Genomic DNA, 25,689 nt, shown 5'->3' with positions numbered 1-25,689 from the left:
AAAATAGATAATGTTGTATCTTTTTATTTAAGAATAAGATTATTGATTTATCTACCATTGATCTATGACTGTATGTACTTAAAAAGGAGACAACTTGAAAGATAGAAGGTTTGAGCAGACAATGTTTTTGTCATTAAATTCAACACAATTCTAATCTCATGGACATGGACGATTTTTCAACATGTGATGGATTATTCTTAAAATAGGATATAAACAACTTTTCAGTACGGCTTCGAAACCGATTAATATCTACAAGATTAGAACCGGTTTACAGCAATACTGAAAAATCATGCATAGCATCATATTGCAGACAATTTTACACAAATATTAAAATAAAACATTGCATGATTCAAATCACAGAATATTTATCCTTGTTTCTTTTAATACTTTGGTTCTATTAGAAATAGGCTTTAAAAATGTCATTTATGCTTCGGTAAGGCTACTCTATATGTATAAAATGACGTTTTATTCATCGTTTGGTATTGAATGCATTAAACGACATGATATTTTATAAAGTAGTATGATTGCAATATTAACTGAACCGATTGAGTTCTCTATTTAAGGAAAGCTTTACATATGTCCCGGAATGGTCTTAGACTATTCTATTAAGATTTAAGCCTTCTGATGGTTTTAGACTATTTTTCTATCTCTTCCTTACAAATTAGAATTAAATGACACTAGATGCTAGATGCTAATATTTATTAAAGTAAAACAAGGCTTTAAAAATGCAAAAAATAATGTATTTTTGTACTAGCCCCACCGACCAGACACAAATACCTAAAAGTGAGGAAGGCATTTCTATTGTTTGAATATTCATTAACTCAGGCTTCAAAAAGACAAAAAGTTGACAGTTCATAAAAAGGTTCTGTCTATTTGTCTTTCTGTCTGTCTGTCTGTTTGTCTGTCTGTGCGTAGTGAATTGAGTTTCAAATCTAATGCTTTTTAGCACGCAGCGAGAATAATAAGTAGCTTGTTTTGGTTAAATTTATAGGCTTTAGATTAAAACAAGCAATAAACATATCCATTACAAAGTTCAAACATTTTAACAAGAACAACCGTTTTCAAAAGAATTAAAAATTCAATTTCAAGGTAGATTAGCTACCAGGGGAGGGAGGAGACATTGGGCTGTTTATTATACTAGTCCCCAAAGTTTTATAGTAACGCATTCTTATTAGTTTGCTTGTTCATTAAGTTGAATATTCAAACGTTTCAACTACAAATTGTAACATACAGAAGAGGTATTTTTATGTATCATCCTAGGGGATGTACATCAATTTACCGGCTATTGTCTTATCCCTTTAGATCCCTTATTAGCTAAGCAACTATAAGATTAAATTTACTTATATTTTATGGCCAAGACATATCTACCGCGCAGTGTGCATATGTTGGGTATCATGAATTTTTGACACAGCGGGAAATCACTTGAAAATATCTTAATCTGTTAACATATACATTATTCCGTATAACTTCCTGCATATTATAAATGGACCATTCATCCGCCCCCCCCCCCCTTACACAATAAGACAATGGCCGATAAATTGATGTTTATCTCCAATTATGATACACAAAATTAACCACTCTGTAGATTACAATATTTGTGGTTGAAACGTTGGACACTCAACTTTCTTAACCAACAAATCAAAAATTAATAAAATCCCCAAGGTTGTTAAGCTAACGAATAATAAAAGGTTATTATAAAACTTTGGGGACTAGTGTAATAACAGCCCTATTATATTTTTTATTCTTTATTTAGCAAAGGATGGGGGTGGGGCGTTTACAGTCCATTTCAAAATTATGGGATTTTTTCCATTGTTCATTTATGGGCCGTATATTTGCACATAATAACTTTTTAATGGCTTGGCTACTCTATAACTTATATATGTACTAGCGGCTGCGCCCCTAGCATCTAGGGGCTCTATATCTAAGGAATATGAAAGGGCAGAGAAATAGCCTAAAACCTACCTACCTGGACTTTTTTTAAAAAATAAAATAGCCTAAAACCATCCTGAGACCTATAAGTAGCTTCACTTTAAAGGAGGACCATATCGGTTCAGCGGCTAGCGAGATCCTTCGCTACAGACAAAAAAGCTTACTACTTTATATAATAGGATATCTGTTGGTGGTTTACTCGATAGGTGGAATAAGTGTATTAATTCAGGGAGGGAGGAAACATTGGGGTCTTTAATACACTAGTCCCCAAAGTTTTATAATAGCGTTTTCTTATTCGTTGACTCTACAACTTTGAGGCTTTTATTGAGTTTTTATTGGTGGGTTAATTAAATTAAGTGTCTGAACGTTTCTGCCACTAATTATAATCTATAAAAGAGGTAATTTTTTTTATCAACATTGGGGGTGTACATAAATTTATCGGCCATTGTCTTATCCCTTTAGATCTCTGGTATTAAACAAAAAAGTAATATAAATTAAACTTTTCAATAGAAAATACTTTATTTTTTTAAATAACTTTGTAATCATTGTTTTTGACAGATTTGATAAGTACATTGCTTATATATAATGTCTTTTTAATATTCTTTTGACACGCCATAAAGAATTATCTATAAGATAACATCACCAGGGTTCTAAAGGGATAAGGCAATGGCCAATGAATTAATGTACATCCCCAAAGATGATACACAAATTTTCTCTTCTGTAAATTATAATAAGTGGTTGAAACGTTTGGACATTCAACTTTATGAGCCAACCAATAATAATTTAATAGAAGTCCCCAAAGTTGTGAAGCCAAACTTTGGAGACTAGTGTAATAAACAGCCTAATGTCTTCTTAATCTCTGGTTATACCTGTAGCAGATCAAACAAATGCACTTCATTATATTTCAGAACACCTTGATATCTATTTAGATTTTGACCTAAACATTGTAATAAAAAGTACATTAATCCATTTTACAGCTCTATTTACAGTCTAGATGTTTGAATAGTGTTCTCAGGAATAAAAGAAATGTCAATAATTTTTGTAAATCAAAAAAATTTGAGCATTTTTTATAGTTTTTTTTATCTTTCAAGACGTGTTTTCATGTGTTCTGTATGTTTTTTAAAAAACACAAAAAAAAACTTAAACTTAATTATTTACTATAAATAATATGTGATTTCAATCCCAAAATTTCTAATTTTTGACAGCGTTTAACTCTTTAATGCATCAAATCGTGGACTTTCAAATCTTATATCTAAGTTGCTACAGTTTTTATTGTTTTCGCAATTTTGGTTGGTATTTTTAATTGTTTTATGATTTTGACTACTATGGTTATAAAATGTTCTAAAACCCCCAAAAAACAACACTTTGATTTACAGTTATGTATACAGTGTTCAATAATCAATTTGTAATGCAGTACAAATCTTTAAATAAATTCAGTCAATCCTTAATCGTGATCTAGTTTAAATACAAAGATGTTTGTCTGTCCATCAGTCCAAAAACTTTTGCAAACAACGATGGTGTGTATTCACATCTGCACACCACCCCAATGATGATACATAAAATTACCTCATATATTGTTTTTGTTTAAATGTTTGGACACTCAACTTAATGAACCAACCAATCAAAATTTAATTTAGTCCTCAAACCAACGAATAAGAAAACGTTATTATACAACTTTGGGGACTAGTAAACTAATAATGACTTGACAGTGTAATATCTTTGCGTAAATGACTGCACATCAATAAAAATAAACATTTTGTTATATATTATTCCTTGGATGTTACACCAGATTTACATGTTATCTAATAAAGTGAAAATTGCTGTGGGCTAGGTTATGTACATCAATCAATCGGCCATTGTCTTATCCCTTTAGACCCATGAAATTTAGCAGAATGTTTGTCTATGCTTTATTGATGGTAATCTTTATGGGCTATTCTATGTTGGAAGTCATTCACAGGGATCTAAAGGGATAAGACAATGGCAGATAAATTGATGTACATTCCCAATGATGATACACAAAATTACCCTTTCTGTAGATTACAATCAGTGGTAAAAAGTTAGAACACTCAGTTTAATGAACCAACCAATAATAATTTAATAAAAGTTTCCAAACGAATAAGAAAACATTAATATAAAATATTGGGGACTAGTGTAATAAAAAGCTTTTATTTTTGAGTCCATATGGAAGAAAAATTAATCTCCCAAATATTTCGATTTTATTAATTTCATGATAACATTATAAAGATATGCTAAAAAAATTTCTAAATATGTAACATCATATTTTACAAATACTTGAACTACATCATTAAAAGTATAATTTTATTAAACTCATTTTATGGCTATAACTTTTTTTTGGCGAAATATTATTACTTAATCAGCGGCTTTTTAAGACATATGGCCAATTTTCACAAAAAGGGAGGTAAATAGAGAAAACATTTTTTTGTATATCAAAAATTATGTTCAAATGTGTCCAATGGATATAGAATATACGAGGATATTATGACAGGGAAAAATCCCTCGTTATTTAGATTGCTAACTTGGAACTCATTTATTGGTTTAACTTTACCAGAGAACTTGAAAATCTGGTGTAACATCCAAGTAATAATAAATCCATTATCACATTTCACATAACTGCACACCACAGATCCTACAATGGTGAACTTTCAGGGATCTACAGGGATAAGACAATGGCCGATAAATTAATGTACATCTCCAATGATGATATACAAAATTACCTATTGTATAGATTATAATTAGTAGTTGAAACACAGCTCAATGTCCCCTCCCTCCCTGTCTGGTGAATTTTACTTTCTAGCTGTGATTATAAAGTAATCATGATTTTTCAAGTTTTGCCAAAATACTGTTACAATATACTGCAAAAACATTATTATATACAGCATAAATTAATTTCTAAACCAGAGCGATTTCTTCCAAAGACAATCAAATATTGAATTTAAAGGAACGTTTTTTATTCTAAAAATTCAGATTTGAAATCTTAAATTACTTTTTCCTTTACTAGTAATTTAAAAATGGCATAAATATATGACTCAAAAGAAACCAAGACATGTAGTGTAGCTTTGCTACTAAAAATTGCAAAGTAAGGGTTTAAAATAAATTAACCCGATCTTTTGCTTTTAAAGTTTGTTGACGTTAAATGCCATCATGTATAGAAAAGTGGTTTTGCACAGAGATCTAAAGGGATAAGACAATGAACGAAAAATTTATATATATCCCAAATATTAATACACTTTACCACTTACTACTTCTGAGGATAACAATTAGAGGTTGAAATGTTTAGACACTCAACTTAGTAAGCCAACCAATCAGTAATTCAGTGAAAGTTTGGGTACTATGGTAATAAACAGTCCAATTTTCACTCCCTCCCGGGGGGTTTTCATAAATATACTCTGCAAGCTAAGCAAGGAATAGTTAGTCAATTAACCCATTATGGTGGTTAAAAATGTCTTGAACCGAAAAATTGTTTAAGTTTAAAATATTAAGCTGGTCTTAAAACATCTTTTTCCCTGTATATACAGATAGAAAACCCCTCCAATTAATTTAAAAGGTGGGGGGGAGGGGGCAATTTTGATAAAAAGGAGTTAAGTCCATATTCCGTCATGTTACTTTTTATAAATTGCTTTATAATTGCCCAGTTAAGATGGATAATACCAGAATTATTCGCTTTAGATTCTGCACATTGTCATCAGGGAGGAAGGGAGGGGATTGGGTTGTTTATTACACTAGTCCCCAAAGTCTTATATTAATATTTTGTTATTTCTTTGCTTATCAACCTTGGGGTCTTTTATTGAATTTTGATTGGTTAGTTCTTTTTGTTGAGCGTCCAAAGTGATTTGTCGGCCATTGTCTCATCCCTTTAGATTCCTGGTTCGGTTCACATTCTGCACATTTATATAGCGCACCCATTCAGTATTCCAGTTGTGCGTGCGTCCGTCTGTCTGTTTATATATATTTTTTCATACAAGCAGCTTTGCTAATTTTGGATAGTTTCTTGCTTATTATTATCTAAAAGTTAATAGCAAACCCTAATTTTAAACTGTTTAAATATATATTCAATTATTATGGCTTTGAAACCAATCAATATCCGCTGGATTAGAACCAGCGCTTAGCCATACTGAAAAATCATCGTATTACAGACAATTTACCACGAATAAAAAAAAATAATACCAGATTTTTTGTCTTGGCCTACGGCACCTCGGGGCCAACCAAACTGGTTTTCATCTTTTAATTTTTAATTTTAATATCCGCAGAAAGCTGTCTATAATACGATGAGGTAAATAACTATTATTTTTTTTTAGACTAATTTCAGTTCGTCTGCTATATTCTGAAAGAATGATTAATAACGTGAATACCTGCCTCAACCACGTATTATATTTCAATTAGAACCCAGCAAAAACTTATATATAGTGCAAACCATAGAGAGAGAGAGACAGAGAGAGGGGGGGGGGCAATTGGCTGTTTATTACACTGGTCCCCAAAGTTTTATAATAACATTTTCTTATTCGTTGGTTTAACAACTTTGGGGGATTTTCACTGGTTGATTCATTAAGTTTAGTGTTCAAACGTTTCACTAATTTTAATCTATAGAAGGGGTAATTTTGTGTATCATCATTTGGGATGTACATCAATTTATCGGCCATTGTCTTATCCCTTTAGATCCCTGCAAATATATGCAATGTGTTTAGTCATCCGTCGGGTCTAAAGTCGTTCAGTCACAGTTCTGTTAGAACACGGTTTCAGGCTATTTTATACATTATTATCACTGTATTATATCATACCGCAAGGCCTCTACAAACTCAACCCTAGACACCAAAAAGATATTTCGATTTTAACAATGAGTAGATTCTATTTTCAACTTGATACTATGTATTAATAAAAATCATGCCTGTCAAAAATAAGTTAGGGTATTGAAAAACGTTTATGAAAATTAACCAAAAAAAATTTAGATTCTTAAACTTTTCAAAACATTTATGTACTTTTATATTTAGTGGCATTTAAATTATGATTAGATTTAAAATGTAGGGTAGGTATGAAGGTGTTTACCCCCTCCCCCCCAAAACAAATTTATGAAACACATTAGTTTACCTCTGAAAACATCTCAAATTAAAATAAAGCTTTGACGTCCTTGGTCTTTAGAGATCCTAACTAAAATGAGAATGCATATTTATAGTTTGGAAAAGACAATCATGTCCATAGATAAAATGCAGCAAAAACAAATGAAAACTTTTTCTCAGGCTTCTAAACTGATTAATATCCGCTGGAAAATAAAATGTTCTCAGCCATACTGAAAAATCATGTATAGTATCGTATTACAGACAATTGTCCACGAATATTAAAATAAAAATCATAAAATTAATACCAGTTATACTATAAATAACTATAAAAGTATTCTTTAAAATTCACCTCACGTAAAAAAAAACTCTAAATGCTTTTATAAATAAAATTTAAAGGTATGTGAAATTATTTTAGGACAGAAGGACATACCAACAACTTGTAGGGTAGCTTCGCTGACAATAAAACAATATGCAAAGGCATTATTCATGACATATGATTCTGATACAACTTTTCGTATCAAGTCTATTCCACAAAGTCCCCAAGTCCCCAACGTTTTATCATAACGTTTCCTTATTCGTTGGCTTGATAACTTTAAGGACTATAGTAAATTTTGATTGATTCTTCAACTTGAGTGTTTAAACGTTTCAGCCACTAATTTTAATCTACTTATGGGGGGTAATTTTGTGTATCATCATTCGGGATGTACATCAATTTATCGGCCATTGTCTTATCACTTTAGATCCCTTTAGAGTGTAATTTTGTGTGTCATCATTCGGGATGTACATCAATTTATCAGCCATTGTCTTATCCCTTTAGATCCCTGCATAGACTTGATCTCAAATTTGCAATTCAAATTTAAAGTTGTAAAGTATTTGCGGTGTCAGATGTTAAAATTTGCACATACTTGTAACCAGGGAGGGAGGAGACATTGGACTGTTTATTACACTAGTCCCAAAAGTGTTATAACAACGTTTTCTTATTCGTTGGCTTAACAACTTTGGGGACTTTTATTAAATTTTGATTGGCTGGTTCCTTAAGTTGAGTGTACAAACGTTTTAACCACTATTTGTATTCTTGTATCATCATTGGGGACGTACAAGATTTTATCGGCCATTGTCTTATCCCTTTAGATCCCTGTTCTAGAGTTAACTTGTGCAAAAATATTTTTGCAAATGAATAATCATAAAGTTTTCATTGTTTTATTTCAAAGGATAATTTGTTATTTTTAGATTGTTCGTTCGTACGTAGTTAAATGACTTTTTACAGATTTTAACATTTTAAAAAATATTCTTTAAAAAAAATATGTAATGAACTATCTCAAAAAAGTTACTTTTGCAAAAGTTCAAAAAGTATAAATTTTACAAATCAAAATCTAAAATGAACGTGGCTATTAAATGTTTAATTTGTTTATAAAAAGCTTTTTTATTCATATTTTGCTTTTGTATAAAAAATTAAAATATTTGTATTTTTATGCAGGTAGGGGGGGGGACATTTGGCTGTTTATTACACTAGTCCCCAAAGTGTTATAACAACGTTTTCTTATTCGTTGGCTTAACAACTTTAGGGACTTTTATTAAATTTTGATAGGCTGGTTCCTTAAGTTGAGTGTACAAACGTTTCAACTATTATTTGTATTCTGTAGAATGAGAAATTTTATGTATCAACATTGGGGACGTACCTGAATTTATCGGCCACTGTCTTATCCCTTTAGATCCCTGTATACTTGTTCTAGAGTTAACTTGTGCAAAAATATTTTTGCAAATGAATAATCATAAAGTTTTCATTGTTTTATTTCAAAGGATAATTTGTTATTTTTAGATTGTTCGTTCGTACGTAGTTAAATGACTTTTTTACAGATTTTAACATTTTAAAAAATATTCTTAAAAAAAATATATAATGAACTATCTCAAAAAAGTTACTTTTGCAAAAGTTCAAAAAGTATAAATTTTACAAATCAAAATCTAAAATGAACATGGCTATTAAATGTTTAATTTGTTTATAAAAAGCTTTTTTATTCATATTTTGCTTTTGTATAAAAAATTTAAGTATTTGTATCTTTATGCAGGTAGGGGGGGGGGGGCATTTGGCTGATTATTACACTAGTCCCCAAAGTTTTGTAATAATGTTTTCTTATTTGTTGGCTCAATAATTTTAGGGACTTTTAATGAATTTTCATTGGTTGGTTTATTAAGTTGAATGTTCAAACGTTTTAACTGCTAATTATAATCTACAGAAGGGGTAATATTGTGTATCATCATTAAAATTGTACACTAATTTATCGTCCATTGTCTCCATTGGGGATAAGACAATGGCCGATAAATTGATGTATATCCCCAAAAATGATACACAAAATTACCCCTTCCATAGATTAAAATAAAAGGTTAAATATTTTAAACTCTCAACTTAATGAACCAACCAATCAAAATTTAACAATAGTCTTCAATGTTGTTGGGTCAACGAATACGAAGACTTTAGAGACTAGTGTAATAATACAGCCCAAAAATAATGCAAATCTTGGTAAATTCAAATAGATTAAAAATGCTGAATAAATATCCCTGTCCACGCATTCGTTAGTCACAAAAAGGGTTCCATTGGAATTCAGCCCACACGGGATTCAACCCACGGAATTCAGCCCAGCGGGATTCAACCCAACGGTATTCAGCCCACACGGGATTCAACCCACGGTATTCAGCCCACACGGGATTCAACCCACGGTATTCAGTCCATACGGGACTCAACCCACGGAATTCAGTCCATACGGGACTCAACCCACGGAATTCAGTCCATACGGGACTCAACCCACGGAATTCAGTCCATACGAGACTCAACCCACGGAATTCAGTCCACACGGGATTCAACCCATTATATATGTAAAATAACCAGTTTGAAAAAAAAATATTTTTTTTTAAATTTGAGAACAAAATTTTTAGAAATTTTTTTTAAAAAGTTTTGAAAAAAGTTTATGTAAATTTTTTTTTTGTAGAAATTATTTTATAAAATATGCTTTATAAAAAAATTTGAGAAAAAAGAATTATTTTCTAAAAATTTGTTTCTCAAATTTGAAAAAAAATTATTTCTTTTTAAAACTGAGAGTTTTATATATATATTGGGTTGAATTCCGTGTGGACTGAATTCTCAGTTTTAAAAACAAATATTTTTTTTTCTAATTTGAGAAATAAATTTTTAGAAAATGATTCTTTTTTTCTCAAATTTTTTTTATAAAGCATATTTTATAAATAATTTCTACAGTAAAAAAAACTTACATAAACTTTTTTCAAAACTTTTTTTTTTAATTTTCTAAAAATTTAGTTCTCAAATTTAAAAAAAAAATATTTTTGAAAACTGGTAATTTTAGATATATAATGGGTTGAATCCCGTGTGGACTGAATTCCATGGGTTGAGTTCCGTATGGACTGAATTCCGTGGGTTGAGTCCCGTTTGGACTGAATTCCGTGGGTTGAGTCCTGTATGGACTGAATTCCGTGGGTTGAGTCCCATATGGACTGAATTCCGTGGGTTGAGTCCCATGTGGGTTGAATTCCAGGTGGGCTGAATCCAGTGGGTTGAATCCCGTGTGGGCTGAATACCGTTGGGTTGAATCCCGCTGGGCTGAAATCCGTGGGTTGAATCCCGTGTGGACTGAATTCCAATGGAACCCACAAAAAGATATAGATTGTAATAGAGACGTACATCCATCAATCAATACAATAGATGTATAAGATTAGATGGTTGCTCCATCTAAAGGGAACTAAAGAGAAAAAACAATGATCGATAAATTGATGTACATCCACTCCACATTCATGATACACAATATTACCCCTTCTGTAGATTAAAAATAGTAGTTGAAACCAACGTAAAGAACCAACCAAACAAAATTCAATAAAAATCCCCAAGGTTGTTAAGCCAACAAAGAAAACGTTATTATAAGACTTTAAGGACTAGTGTAATAAAAAGCCCAATGTCCCCATAAAAGACAAAAAAACAAACGACCTAATTTTTCTACGATAGAAGTTCTCAAAATATGTACTTTTTCAACCATTAATATTGCCGAATTGTTCCTCCATTAATTTCCCATTGGCCTAGTTTACTAAGTATGTATGAATATCTTTTATATTTATTATCAATAATATAATGGTTCTATACCATAGAACAAAAAATATAGACCTAAAAAAAAGATAAAAATATTTTAAACAACCTTTTTGACTATACAGTAATTATGCAGTCTAGAAATTTTGCAGTTCATACGCAGAAAATGTTTGCACAGCCTACATTTTGCTTTATTTTTAAGTAAGGCATTACAGGGAGGGAGGGGGTAATGGGCTATTTATAACACTAGTACCCAAAGTTTTATAACAACCTTATCTAATTTTTTTGCTTAACAATTTGGGGTCTTTTGATTAATTGGTAAGTTTATTAAGAATTTGGTAAGTTTATTGGGGACGTACATCAATTTATCGGCCATTGTCTTATCCCTTTAGACCCCTGAAGGCATTATTCTTTCCCAAAGACAGTGCCGAAATGAACTACCTGGTTCTGTGTCTAAACTTTTCTGTGGCCATGGTACATTTATTTTGTCACGTCAAACAATGCCCGTGTAGTTTTTTTGCCAGAAAAACTTTGACATTCGAAAATTTATATGTTGAGAACATAAACACAAGGAAGGGAGGGCCCGACATTGAGCTGTTTGTTACACTAGTCCCCAAAGTTTTATAATAACGTTTTCTTATTCGTTTGTTGGTCAACTTTGGAGACTTTTATTGAAATTTGATTGTTTTATTAAGTGTCAATCGTTTCAAGGGGTAATTTTGTGTATCATCATTGGGAATGTGCAAAAGTATATCGTATATGTATAGAAAGCTTTTAAGTTAAGTTTTTAATATCTTTGAAAAGTTTTGATAAAAAGTTTAAATGTTGACAACTGCTTAGGGATCCTTGTCAGCAAAATTTACAAGATGATTCTACAGCTCTACAAAGACAGGTAAGATAATATTTATTTATTTATCGTTCTGAAGACAGCTTTCCACGGATATTAAAATGAAAAATTATAAGATTAAACCAAATTAAGGGACCAAAGGCCCGGGCTAACAAAACTGGTATTAATTTTATGATTTTTATTTTAATATTATTTGAAAATTGTCTATAATACGATGCTATGGCTGAGAACCGATTCTAATCCAGCGGATATTAATCGCCATACTGGAAAAAACAATTGTAGAAAGCTTGCTTTTTGTTTGATTACTTATTAGGGAAGAAAATTAGCCTGAAACCACCCATCTATGTTAGGCTTACCTAAAATAGAATCGGTTCAATCGTTAATAAGATCTTAAAGAACAAATAATAGTTATTTCTCGTATCGTATTATAAACGGCTTTCCGCGGATCTAGAATGTACAATTATAAGATTAAAACTAGTTTTTTAGGCCCGTGGTGCCGAAGGCACCGGCTAAAAAAACTAGTTTTAATCTTGTGATTGTACATTTCTATATTCGTAGAAAACTGGATATAATACGATGCTAGACATAGTTTTTTCGTATAGATGAGAACCGGTTCCTATCCACCGGATTCGAATGAATACGAGAAAAGTCCTTACTGCGTTATATAATAGGATTTATATAATAATTCTCTATTATTAACTGAGTCATATGTAACTTTCTACACGTAACTGGTTACAAGAAAAAATATAAAAACAAGAATAAAATCATTAAATAGTGGCGAATTTGTTGAATATGTTTTTATTACCTGTTAAAAACTTCTTTTTTTCCTATTGTACAATAGTGTTAATTTATTTATACATTCTATAAGCTTATAATGTCTATAGAAAAATTATGTCATACATCACTAATAACCAATGATAGGCCAATTCACAGAATAAATTAGCGATGGCAAGCCAATATACATTTTAATTGACCAATTGAATGGTAAGCCATTATGACGTCATTTTTTATAGTCAGTATAAGCTGCTTTATTTAATTCAAATTCATACTTTCAAAACAACGACTATCAAACCATCGGACATCAAGCTTACAAAGAAGCTGTACTGCTTGTATGTGTATTAAAAAGCCGAAAAAGTAGCATACAACCCCATATACAATAGATTTAATACCATATGGTCCCACAACTGACATATTATAGTTGAACATCTATAAAAAAAATGACTAGCGACTACGTTACTTGCTTCTAGGCGGCTACATTCCTTTGGTGGGGGGTTAATTTTCTTAAACCACCCTATGTTTTAATGGACAACCAGCCTTTTAAGAGATATTTTGCTTCAGACAAATCTACATATTAGATAATATTACTTCTTGAGATGACTTTATCCTTACAATAAAGTAAAAGGATTTTTGTCTGTGTGTCTGTCTGTACCAAAGGATCTCGATAACTGCTGAACCAATATGGTTCTCCTTTACAGGGTAGCTTCTCATAGGTCCTGGGAAGGTTTATAACTATTTGGGGGAGAGTACCACCAACCTCCGACGAAAAATCTAAAGACTTAAGAAAGGACACAAAAAAATAGAAATAAAGACATTTTGGAGACTTTAACCTACAAATGGAAAGACATCGTGTTATAAATCTTTCTACTAATTAAAAAAAAGTTTATTTTAATATGTCTATTATAGCTCCTTCACAAGTAAAAATACCGTTTCTACATAACTCTTATGAAAAAGACATGTTTAATAGCAAAACAACACTATAAGTACTTTTTTATGTTAGTTCCGAGACGTTCAAGCTTTTTATTTTGAGGGGTAACATAACGACTTTCAAAGGTTTAAGGGGGACAATATAGTAAGCTTTTTTAGTCAGTAGCAAGTGATCTCGCTAACCGCTGAACCTTTATGGTTTTCCTTTACAGTAAAGCTTCTTAAATGTCCATGAAAGGTTTATAGAAATTTTGGGGAAGGGTATCCCCACCCTCCAAATAAAAAATGCCCACCCCCCCCCCCCCCCACCCCTTAAAGTTAATCTTTTTAATTAATTAAATGTAGGGTGGGTCGACTATCCCCCTTCATAAAGCTATACTCCTATCGGACATAATCGTTCTTATGAACTGAACTTGGATATATTCGTTCTTGTTTTATGTACATGTATACTTATATATGAGCTTCATTTTCAATGACATTGATGTATAACATTCCCACGTATTTCTAATTATCATCTGGAAAAAAACTTTATACAACAAGGATGACAACATCCATAAAAGCGAAGCTCTGAAACGGTAGGACAAACGGACATTAACTCTTTTACATAACAAATATTTGGATCATCATACAAAGTTTGAAATAGATAAAAAAATATAAAATGTCTAAATTAACGAAATAGCTAACCGTTACGGATGGACCTATTCTAATTATAGAAAAGATTCGCTTTTAAAAATTCAGGAAATTAAGCGAGGCTTTTCAGTACGTCTTAGTTGTTGGGAGGTCTTTATGTTTGATGGTTCAGAAATGATTTTCCAGTATGGCTTCGAAACTGATAGATATCCGCTGGATTAGAACCGGTTCAGTCAGCCATACTGAAAAATCATGTATAGCATTGTGTTACAGACAAAAATCAGTCTATTTATACGAAGCTATAAATAACAATTACAAAGTTGATTTTCAAATATCTATTTAATAACTTTTTTACATGGCTTCGCCCATATTGCAGGCAATTATTCTTTGTTTATTTGTTAATGTTTGATTAGTATAATTTGATTTTAATTAGTGTCATACTGGTTTCAATGTAATCAACTTTTATGTATACTCATAAATTTCTCTATAAAAAAAAACAATGGGAACGAATTGACATATTTAGTAATTTATTACGAAATGTATTAAAAACGTAACATTTTACTTCGAAATTTAGTAAAAAAAGAATTTTAAAAGTCTTTTCAGTAGGTTTCGAAACCGACCAATATCCGCTGGATTAGATCCAGTACTGAAAAATTATGTATATCATAGTATTTCATGCAATTGTAAATAAAATAAAAATTTTAAAATTAATCATTTTTGTTAGCCATTGCCTTAGCCTATCCTCTAGGCTAACAAAAATTTAAATCTTGTAACTTTTTTATTTTAATATCCGCGGAGAGCTGTCTATAAAACTATGCGATACACTATTCTTAAACTTAGTTTATTTTCAGGAGGGTGAATATATAGAGATGGACTACAGAGACTTGGAATCATTTATCCTCGGGGAATTAGACAACAAGGACAGCCTCTTCCAACAACGGGATAAAACTACCACCACCGCCAACAACATCAGAAATCACAACAACAACAAAATAATAACAGTCCGGGACTCGAACCAGAACCTGTACTCGGTGACCAAAAACGTGACAGAATCTCTAACGCCTCCCCAGCCGTGCACGGTCATCTCACGCAATCCGAACGGCAGCCACGGCGGCGAAATTAAGCTTAAGCTAACGGATCACGATCTCCACCAACCGTCGGCCGAGGATTTTTTCACCTCTGTCATCAAAGAAACATCAACGGCGGTCATTACATCAGTACCGCAGCCGTACGTTGAACGCGATGCGTCCGACGATTTTTTCGCCATCAAATCGCCAGTGCATAGAATCTCCACGGCGGCCGAAAATGCGGCCGTCGACGGCTACCGCGATCCGGCTAACAATGCAATGTTCAGTAAAGATCCTGCTGCTGATATTAACAACAGCGGTAGTGGAAGTGCCAATGATGTTTTTTCAAAGGATCCCACTACGGATTTTTTCCATTCAAGTTCCAGCAGCCATGAAGATTTTTCCATAACTACGGAGCCAACCACAGAAATTAATGAAACTTTGGAGCAGGCTTTGTTTAGGTAAATTTTATATGTAAAATAATTGATTTTTTTATCATTATTTAACAAGGATGATAATATCAATAAAAGCAGGGCTCAATAGATAGGGGAAAATGCTTATAATATTATGCCCAATCGTCTTATAAATAAAGATTCTAACAATTAAGTAAATCAGATAATATATTATAATATAAGATGTAATCAAAAATGCTTAAAATCATTAGTTGGACATACTTACTTATTTGTAATAGTTGCTACACTTTCCAAATTGTACAAACTGTCAACAAAATCATCACATAAGTTTGAAATCGATTGGACAATTCTAACATGTCTAAAAGACAGACAAGCAGACTGGCACAAAATATTGAAAAGATTTTTAAAATAGCTAATAATATATTAAGCAATAAATTTTCAAAACTTGCCTTTGTCATTTTTTTGTGTTTACTAATTTTATTAATATTTTAGTGTTGATAGCAGTCCTGTAAATTTATCCTCTGTGAACACCTCCCCGCTGGATACAGTTAACACCTCCCCGCTGGTAACTGTCGTCAACAGCCCAACCAAGGTGAGAACAGGTTTTTCTAGACGCCATCTTGGATTTTGAATCCTTGCAGACATAGAACCGAGGGAGCTAAAGGATAAGACAATGGCTGATAAATCCCCAAAGATACATAAAGTTATCAATTCTGTAGATTACAATTAGTGGTTGAAACGTTTGAAAACTTAATGAACCAAAAAAGAAAACTATGAAACGACGCCATGTTGAATTTTTGATTAAATGCTTTAAATGTTTTTTTTCCAGTATGGCTTCGAAACCGATTAATTTCCGCCATACTGAAAAATTATGTATAGCTTTAGCATCTAAGGACTGAAACAACTGGTTTTCTTATAATTTTTTGTTTTATTATCCGCGGAAAGCTGTCTATAATATGATGCAATAAATAACTATTTTTACATTTTCAGGTGATAAACTCGAACAACATCCAGTTTTCCATTTCCAGCCTGCAGCCCAGCCACCACCAGACTGTCCAGGCTGTCCACCAACAACCTCAAGTACAAATACAACAGCAACAACAGCTGGCACTGCCACTACAACAACATCCGGGCGTCAGCTCCGTCATCCGGATTAATCCAGCAAATATTTCAGGTACAATTAAGCTGGAAAGAGGTCAAGCCAAAAGCGAAATAAATCTAAAATAATATTTGGGGGGCAGATGAAAAGGTTGTCAATTTTACTTAAGTGTTGACCCCGAATAGGTTTCAATCTTAGGGCAAAACCCAGAGAGGAAGGGGACTGTTTAATACATACTAGTCCACAAAGTTTTTTATATTAACGTTTTCTTATTCGTTAGCTTATCAACTCTGGGGAATATTAATGAATTCTAATTGGCAGGTTCAATAAGTTGAAACGTTATAACCACTTATTGTAATCTACAGGAGTGGTAATTTTGAGTATCATCATTGGGAATGTTCATCAATGTATCAATCAATTGTCTTATCCCTCTAGATCTCTGGGCAAAAACACAAAACTACAGTTTTTAAATTTATTTAGGTACACAGCTGTACACGAACAAGAGCCTGCAGACGGCTAGCGGCAGCAGCGTAGCACCCTCTGTCATTGTGCAGGAGCCCGTCATCAAGCTGAGTGACGGCACCTCCGGGCAGGTCATCTCGGTCAAAGAGGTGGATGGGGCCCAAGTCAGCCAAATTCTCAGTTTAAGCCAAAATTTTTCCACAGGAAAGAAAATGTTTATTTTTGTTAACAGAAGCCGAGCGAGAGGGGTTGTTTATTACCGTAGTCCCCAAAGTTTTAGAAAAACGTTTCCTTATTCGCTGGCCTAAAAACTTTGGGGACTTTACTGAATTTTGATTAGTTGGTTTATTAGGTAAAGTTTTCAAACGTTTCTATCATTAATCTACAGAAGGGGTTATTTTGTGTGTCATTATTGGGGATGTACATCAGTTTATCGGCTACTGTCTTATCACTTTAGATCCCTGTAACAATATGGACGAATAGAATATACATATAGAGTAAAAATAAAATGTAAGTTCAGCCGTTTGGCAGCTAGTAGATCATAGATTTTTGGAGATTATCGTTCCCAGGAACATTTTACCGCGAACTGCACAAGATCCAAACTCTTATTTTTACAAAAAGATGATTTATTGAATTTTGCAAAATTAATGAAAGTGTATAATTATTTTTTAAGCAAAAACCTAGACAAATAAGTACAAGATTAGGTATTATATTGCCAAAATGCTTTTAGCTATTTTCTATATATACTAGCGGCTACGACCCCTTGAGGCATTTAGGGGCATTTTAGGAGGGGGAGTTGAATTCGATAACCCAAATTTTTATTTAAAATTAAGAAAAAGTAAAAAAAAATTCGAGGGAGACTATTTTTCTCGTAAGCGTGGTGGTACCCTCCCCCAAAATAGTTATAAACCTTACCAGGATCTATGAGAAGCTACTCTGTTCAGCGGTTAGCGAGATCCTTCGGTACAATCAGACAGACAGACAAACACAAACATCCTGTTACTATATTATAAGAACATACTATCTAAGAAAATGGACTTCAAAAAGTTCTTTTTTTTTTCTTAGTGATGTCTTTTATATAGCAAAGCTAATCTATTTTTATTTTTGATACTATTTTTCTAATTGATTTCCCTTATGTTGATCGTAATTACGTTGGCCGTCATGATGAAAATGGAGGTATCTAAAGGGATAAGATAATGACCGACAAATAGATGTTCATCCCCAATGATGATACACAATATTACCCCTTATTTAAATTACAATTAATGGTTAAAGCTTTAGACACTCAAGTTTATAAACCAACCAATAAAAATTCAATAAAAGTTTCCAACGTTGTTAAGCCTTTATTAAATTATATTTCAAAACTTTGAAGACTAGTATAATAAACAGCCCAATGCCCCCCCCCCCTCCTCCCTAAGAAAATGATAATCGATTAAATTACAATTGAATTACGCTAAAATAAAAAATAAACATATAAATTCCATAGTATACACCCTAAACGAGCCCATCTACACCGTGGGTGACTCCCTGGGGTCCCAGACCGTGTACACTGTGCGGGAGCAGCCACAAACCGTCTACACCATCAAGGAGCCCGTCCCCACTGTCCTAACCCTGGCCCCCACCGCCGAAACTCCTCCCACACTATACACTGTAAAGGACACAAGCGGCGGCCTGCAAAATCATTTGTTCACCGTGAAAGAACCCCAGCCTCCGCCATCCGTGCAAATCCAACAGCCGCAACAGCTAACGCATCAGCAAGTTTATGCCGTTAAAGACTCTAACGGCCAAACTTTGTACGTCCTCAAAGAGCCAGAAAACGCCACGGGCGTCCTAACCCTGCGAGGCGAGCCACAAATTCAAAACACCACCAATACAATATACATCAAAGAACACAATGATTTGGCACACCATCAAACTGAGCACCATATCCAAGAGCTATCCTGTACCGACGATATTGATGATTTTACGGCCCATATTCAGCTGGCGGCTGACAATAATTCCAGCGGCGGCGGCTCTGGAGGACAGGTTGTGCTGCAGAGTGACGAGGAGAAGAAACATGCGGAACGAGTGGCGGCCACACATAGACAGGTAAACCGATTAATATCCGCTGGATTAGAACTGGTTTTCAGCCATAATAAAAAAAATCATGTTTAGCATCGTATTACAGACTATTTCCCATGAATTAAAAAAAAGCCTTGCCTTTGGCCTATAGGGACTTACAAAACTATATTCAATCTTAATACGATACGTTAAATAACTATTATTTTCTTCTTATCAAAAAAAAATGTAGACACTTATTGAAAAAGTTTATCTAGTAAAGGCTAGGAACGAAACAAATATAAGTTATTATTAGTTCTCTTAAACTGCTTGCTTGTTAATTTTGCACATTTTATCTGATATTTTGCAATTTAGAAAATGTGTAATTATTTTGCCAGAAATTAAAGGATAAGTAAATGCTTTTAAACGGCTAAACCATCAAGTTAAAATTAATTCTAAACTAGAAGCTTATTTTTTATGATTATAAAAGAAGCGGGATAAGTGTCTAAAAAATCAGCCATGTGACGTCATAAAAAGGAGGAAGATGAGAGGAGAAGTGGGAAAAAATCCCCCTTAGAATAGAGATGGAGAATTACTTATTTTTATGACGTCACATGGCTGATTTTTTTGTCCTGCTACTTACAAAATAATTCACATTATTTTTTTGTTGTAATTATGAGATGCTTTTATGTTAGATATGTTAGATGTATTTATGGCAGCAATTAATTAAAGTATGACTGTATTTTTGGCAAAGTTTTTTACATTTTGACAAAAAAAAACATGTAGCTATATTTTTGCCGGTTGTAGAAACGTCATGTACCCTTTTGATTTCAAAATATGTTTTAAACATCTTTGAATATTTTTTTCTATGATATAATGATTAAGCTATATAAGTTGGAAAGAATTTTAATATATATAATAGATTCAAAATCTGCATAAAATTTTAAGGATTTTTTATAAAATTCGTTTTTTTGTATAATTCTTTATCTAAAAGCGCAAATACAATTTAAGTTAATTAATTTTTACATCTGTGATTGGTGGGTTGAAAACAATTTGCGCTCTGATTGGATAAACTTAAGTTTTGTACATCATTCAACCAATTAGAGCTCAGGTAGTTTCCAATCCACCTATCCTATTGGTCAAAATTAATTCATTTAAATTGTATTTGCACTTTTAAATAAAACATTATATAAAAAACGAATTTTGTAAAAAAAAAATCCTTAAAATTTTGTGCAGATTTCAAATCTATTATATACATTAATATCCTTTCCAACTTATATAGCTTAATAATGATAACTAAGGGGACGAAATATTTCCCTTTTTTGGGCTAACTTACTTATCCCTCTATTTTACCCTTTTTCTAGCCGCCTTTATTTCGTTACACACCCACAAAAAAAACAGAATTGATAAAATTCTTAAAACCTGTTGTTTTTAACCCCCAAAAAAATGCAAAGTAATTAATCTTTAGTGCAATGAATCTCAGAAAGAACGGGTTAGATGAGCTGTTTATTTCGCTAGTCCTTAAAGTTTTACAATAATGTTTTCTTATTCGTTGGTTTAAGTGATCCATCGTTTCAACCACTAATCTTAATCTACAGAAGGGGTAACTTTCTTTATTATCATTGAGAATGTACATCAATTTATCAGCCATTGTCTTATCTCTGATACTTCTATTTATTGCATACTTAAGCACATTGCAATAAATAGAACTTGTTTTCAAATAAATCCTTATCCAAAATTATTTAGTTCATTGACCCTTGCATCATCTCATTTGCTAAAATAGGCAGATCTTGACAGACAGACAGACAGACCGTTGCGGACAGTTAGCCAGACAGACAGCTATCCCAGGGATCTAAAGGGATAAGACAATAATCAATAAATTGTTGTAAATCCCCAATGATAATACAAAAAAAAACCTTCTGTAAATTTCAATTACTGTTTAAACGTTTCGACACCCCACTTAATGAACCAATCAATCAAAATTCAACAAAAGTCCAGTTGTTAAGCTAACGAATAAGAAAACATTTTATTAAACATTTTTAAAATGGGGCCTAGTGTAAAAAAAAACAGCCCAATGTCCCCTTCCTTCCTGCAGCTATCCAGAAATTGAAGCACATAAAGTATGTCTTGAAATTTTAAGGCCTATAATTTTTAGCATAATTTGAATATATGTATATGTATATGTATATTAAACATACCCTTTTTAAAATATAGGGATACTAGCTGATGTGCCCCTAGCTCTAGGGGATCTATATTCAAAGGGCAGAAAAATAGCCTAATACCATACCCAGACTTTTTTTATAAAAAGAAAACAGCCTAAAACCATCTCAGCTTCACTGTAAAGGATAATCATATTGGTTCAGCATATAGTTAGATACTTCGCGACAGACAAAAAAACCTTACTACTTTATATGATAGGATAATTAGGAATTAAGAGATATTACAATGGTGATTAAATTGTTCTTTCTCCACCAATTTTAAATTTACAAAGGCAAAATTATTTTTTTTTTGTAAGAAGAAAAGAAGAAAGCATTTTGTTTAGCTTGATAACTTTTAAAAATCGTCTAAAATAATATCTTTCATTATATGTTAATATATGTTTAGCTATTTAGAGGTTTAAAAAGACCTAGAAATTTAAAATTTCTAAAAGTGCTATATTTGACTATATATACTTTTCTTAGGGAGGTGAGGAAAAATGATAGTTAGATTAATTCCAGCCATCTGTTCTCAAAAACTAAATAGCCAAAGCCTAAAATATCCTACATCCATGACTATATTTTACGAAACAAGGGATTTGCAGCCGTGACGAAGCCGCAAATTTAAACCCGTTTAGATTCTGTGATCAACTTTTTGATAAAATGAATTGTCTTGTTTGGATCAGGTTTAGATTTTCAGCTTTTTTTAAACTGCAAATATTGTGGCTTTACAAAGTGTCTCAAAAAATCAGCCGTATGATGTCATGAAAATGAGGGATTATTCATCTCTTTTTAGAGGTTTTCTTTCCCTCTTCTCCCCTCATCCCTCATTTTTATGACGTTACATGGCTGATTTTTGAGACACTTTGTAAATCTTGCAAATATTGATTTTCTTAAGGCATATAGGCGGCTGACGCGTGGCTCCGGATATTTGTGCATGCATTGGTTAAGCACAATACATGTATCGGTTTCCTTGCAATTTCCTACTTTTATTACCCTAAATATTTCTATACTATTTTAGTACAGGATAGGATAATGGAAAATATTTTAATCTTAAGCTCTATATATAGTGCTCATATATTAATAACTTGCGGCTACGCTTCCTAGAGGCCTCTAGGGGCACTAGAGGAGGGGGAAGTGGAATTCCATAACCTAATTTTTTTATTTTAGACTTTTTTGAAGTAAAAAATTTTGTGGGGGTGTAATTTTTTTCTTGGGACGATTTCTCTTTGAAGGGTGGTGGTATGAGGTATCCTCCTCCATAATTATTATAAACCTTCACGGGACCTATGAGAAGCTACCCTGTAAAGGAGAACCTGATCGGTTCAGCGGTTAACCGGTACAGACAAACAGACAAACATCCTGTTATTTGATTTTTTTTTAAATTTAAGGTTTCAACAATCCGCACCTTGAGTTTAGAAGATCTGGCACAGTTCAACAGAGTTCTGACACAGGCTAAACAAAAGGTGATATTTTGGCATTTATTGACACTGCACTACCTAAAACGGCTGCACGTATTCAGGGATAAGACAATGATGGATAGATTGATGTACATCCCCAATGTTGATACACAAAAATACCCCTTATGTAAATTGCAATTAGTGGTTAAAATGTTTGGACACTCACCTTTATTAACCAACCAATTAAAAGTCCCCAAAGTTGTTAAGCCAATGAATAAGAAAACGTTATTGTAAAACTTTGGGGACTAGTGTAATAGACAGCCCATTGTCTCCTTCTTTCTGGCACGAAGAGTTTTAGAGTTTTAACTATTCTTTTGGAAATCTATTAATATCAGGGATCTAAAGGGATAAGCCAATGGATGATAAATTGATGAAAAAGTACCCCTATTGTAGATTTAAATTATTGGTTGAAACGTATGCAATTTTGGAATCAACCAATTAAAATTCACAAAAAGTACCCAAAGTCAAAAGGTAAGATTAAATGGTTGGTTTTAAAACTTTGGGTCCTAACTGTTTAAGAAATATTGGAATATTTATATAATTTAATTTCATTATTAAACAATATGTTGAACATCAATAAATCATTTTAATTAAACTTAATCTCAACGAATTTAGGGGATTGTTTTCAGTAAGTAAAAATTGGTCTGTTTACTACACTAGTCCCCAAAGTTTTGTAATAACGTATATATTCTTACTCGTTTGCTTAACACTTTGGGGCCCTTTTTGAATTTTGATTGGTTAGTTCATTAAGTTGAGTGTCCAGTAATTGTGATCTAAAGAAGGGGTTATTTTATGTATCATCATTGGGGATGAATATCAATTTATCGGCCATAGTCTTATCCCCTAAGATCTCAGGTAATTATTGGCTTCTGCTGAATTTAAATGAAGTTGGGTGTCTATAAGAACAATCATTAACTCAATAATTAGGCCTACAGGATGGGATCTAAATTGGATAAGACAATGGCGGATGAATTGATGTAGATCCCCAATGATAATACACAAAATTACCCTTTCTGTAGAAAATTAGGGATTGAAACGTTTGTTTAATTCATTGAAGTCCCCAAAATTAATTTATCAACCATTGTCTTATCCCTTTAGATCCCTGGTTTTAAAAAAATAACTTTCAGCACTTTTAAATTATAATTTTTCTTTTTACTGACTGCGCATGTGCGTGCGCTTGGACGCACGGAAAGACATGTTGCAGTATAAAAATTATAGAGTAGCTCCTCTACAAGCAATCATTATTTTAAGGCCCTAATTTATTTTAATTAGCTTACAACTAAATAACTAACTATTAACTAATTAACATAAATTTCTACAAGATTTGATCCGAGATAAGATTGTTAATTTTGATTTATTGGCGGCCTTTTTTTGGCCTGTTTTGTATTCAATTAGGAAAAATAATGGGTTCTTTTGAGCATCTTATAGATTTTATAGAAAATAAACAAATTGATTTAATGAAAAAAAGGCGTTTTAAATGACAACAAACGATTTTTTGACAAAACATATTATTTATGCTTATACTATGTTAGGTTAGGTGGTTAAATAAGGGTTAGAAAAGCCCTAAAAAGATAGTAACCCTTCGGTTTGGGCCCCGCAAGGTTAGAACCACCTTTAAGGGATATACATACATAAGGAGGAGGGGGGTCAGGACGGATAAGACAATGGCTGAAAAATTGATGTACATCCCCAAATGGTAATACAATAAAATTACCCCATCTGTAGGTTACAATTAGTGGTTGAAATATTTGGACAATCAACATAATGAACCAACCAATCAAATTAATAAAAATCCCCAAAGTTAGTGAGCCAACGAATAAGAAAACGTAAATAAAAAACTTTGGGGACTTGTGTATTGTATAAGCAAAATGTCGCTCCCCCTTCCTTTATTTGAACTATTTTTTTAGGAATTAACGGTTCGCGAAATAATCTCAATCGGTAATACCGGGGACTACACAACCACCACATTAACAACAACGCCACAAACCGTTACAATCCGCCCGTTAAACGACCAGGTAACGATTTCTAATTCTGTAGATTGTAAAGAAAGACCAAACAAGGATGACAACATCCGTAAAAGCGAAGCTCTGAAACTGTAGGACAAACGAGCATTAGCACTTGTAGAGTGTCAGAAGGAAAAGGCAGAATACAAAAGTCTGAACAAAATTGTATGAAAATTTGTTGTAATAGTGCTTAATTACAGGATATTGTTTAACTTACATTTTTAGGACTTGATTATAGAGATGATTCGATTATAACATTGTACCTTGTTGTAATAGGAATCATTACTGTGATCAGATACATAGGATAATTATATCACTTTAAAAAATGTTGTTAAAAAAGGCAACATAATTTGAATGGGCGTACGGACTTTCTGGAACGATTATAGAGTTGCTGCGCTTTCTAATTCTTCTAAAAGAGCTAACCGTTCCGGACGTACGGATGGACGGACAATCGGACCGACCCTAATTATAGAAAAGCTTCGTTTTTTAAACATGATCGCATTGTAGGCTTGAGAATATTATAAAACATACGAAATTTTTTTATTGTCGTAGGCACACATAAACTACGGATTAAATAAATAAACAATTTCAGAATGGAGATAATAACTTGGTAACGCTTAGCCTGCAAGTTAAACCTTCTTTGGCGGATGATTCATTGAAAAATGAGTAAGTATCTTTTTTTGG

General features: G+C 32.6%; 2 protein-coding genes across 2 annotated transcripts in view; both read left to right on the top strand.

Annotated features, from left to right (window-relative positions):
• The window catches only part of LOC145330797 (uncharacterized), an 80,979-nt gene extending 55,304 nt beyond the window's left edge, over window positions 1–25,675 (top strand). Inside the window, exons 2-10 of the mRNA XM_080175463.1 lie at window positions 11,930–11,980; window positions 15,121–15,797; window positions 16,242–16,341; window positions 16,740–16,923; window positions 17,329–17,571; window positions 18,797–19,398; window positions 22,934–23,008; window positions 24,910–25,017; window positions 25,598–25,675. Coding sequence (XP_080031589.1) covers window positions 11,930–11,980; window positions 15,121–15,797; window positions 16,242–16,341; window positions 16,740–16,923; window positions 17,329–17,571; window positions 18,797–19,398; window positions 22,934–23,008; window positions 24,910–25,017; window positions 25,598–25,675 — 2,118 coding nt within the window. The remainder of the gene's footprint in view (window positions 1–11,929; window positions 11,981–15,120; window positions 15,798–16,241; window positions 16,342–16,739; window positions 16,924–17,328; window positions 17,572–18,796; window positions 19,399–22,933; window positions 23,009–24,909; window positions 25,018–25,597) is intronic.
• The window catches only part of LOC145330586 (uncharacterized), a 377,605-nt gene that overhangs the window by 172,730 nt on the left and 179,186 nt on the right, over window positions 1–25,689 (top strand). The window lies entirely within an intron of this gene.

The sequence above is a fragment of the Acartia tonsa genome, chromosome 10 (genome assembly GCF_053477335.1).
Source record: "Acartia tonsa isolate MP-2025a chromosome 10, ASM5347733v1, whole genome shotgun sequence".
NCBI lineage: Eukaryota > Metazoa > Arthropoda > Copepoda > Calanoida > Acartiidae > Acartia > Acartia tonsa.
Note: the sequence above shows the minus strand (reverse complement) of the source record. Positions and strands in the feature narration are given on the sequence as shown.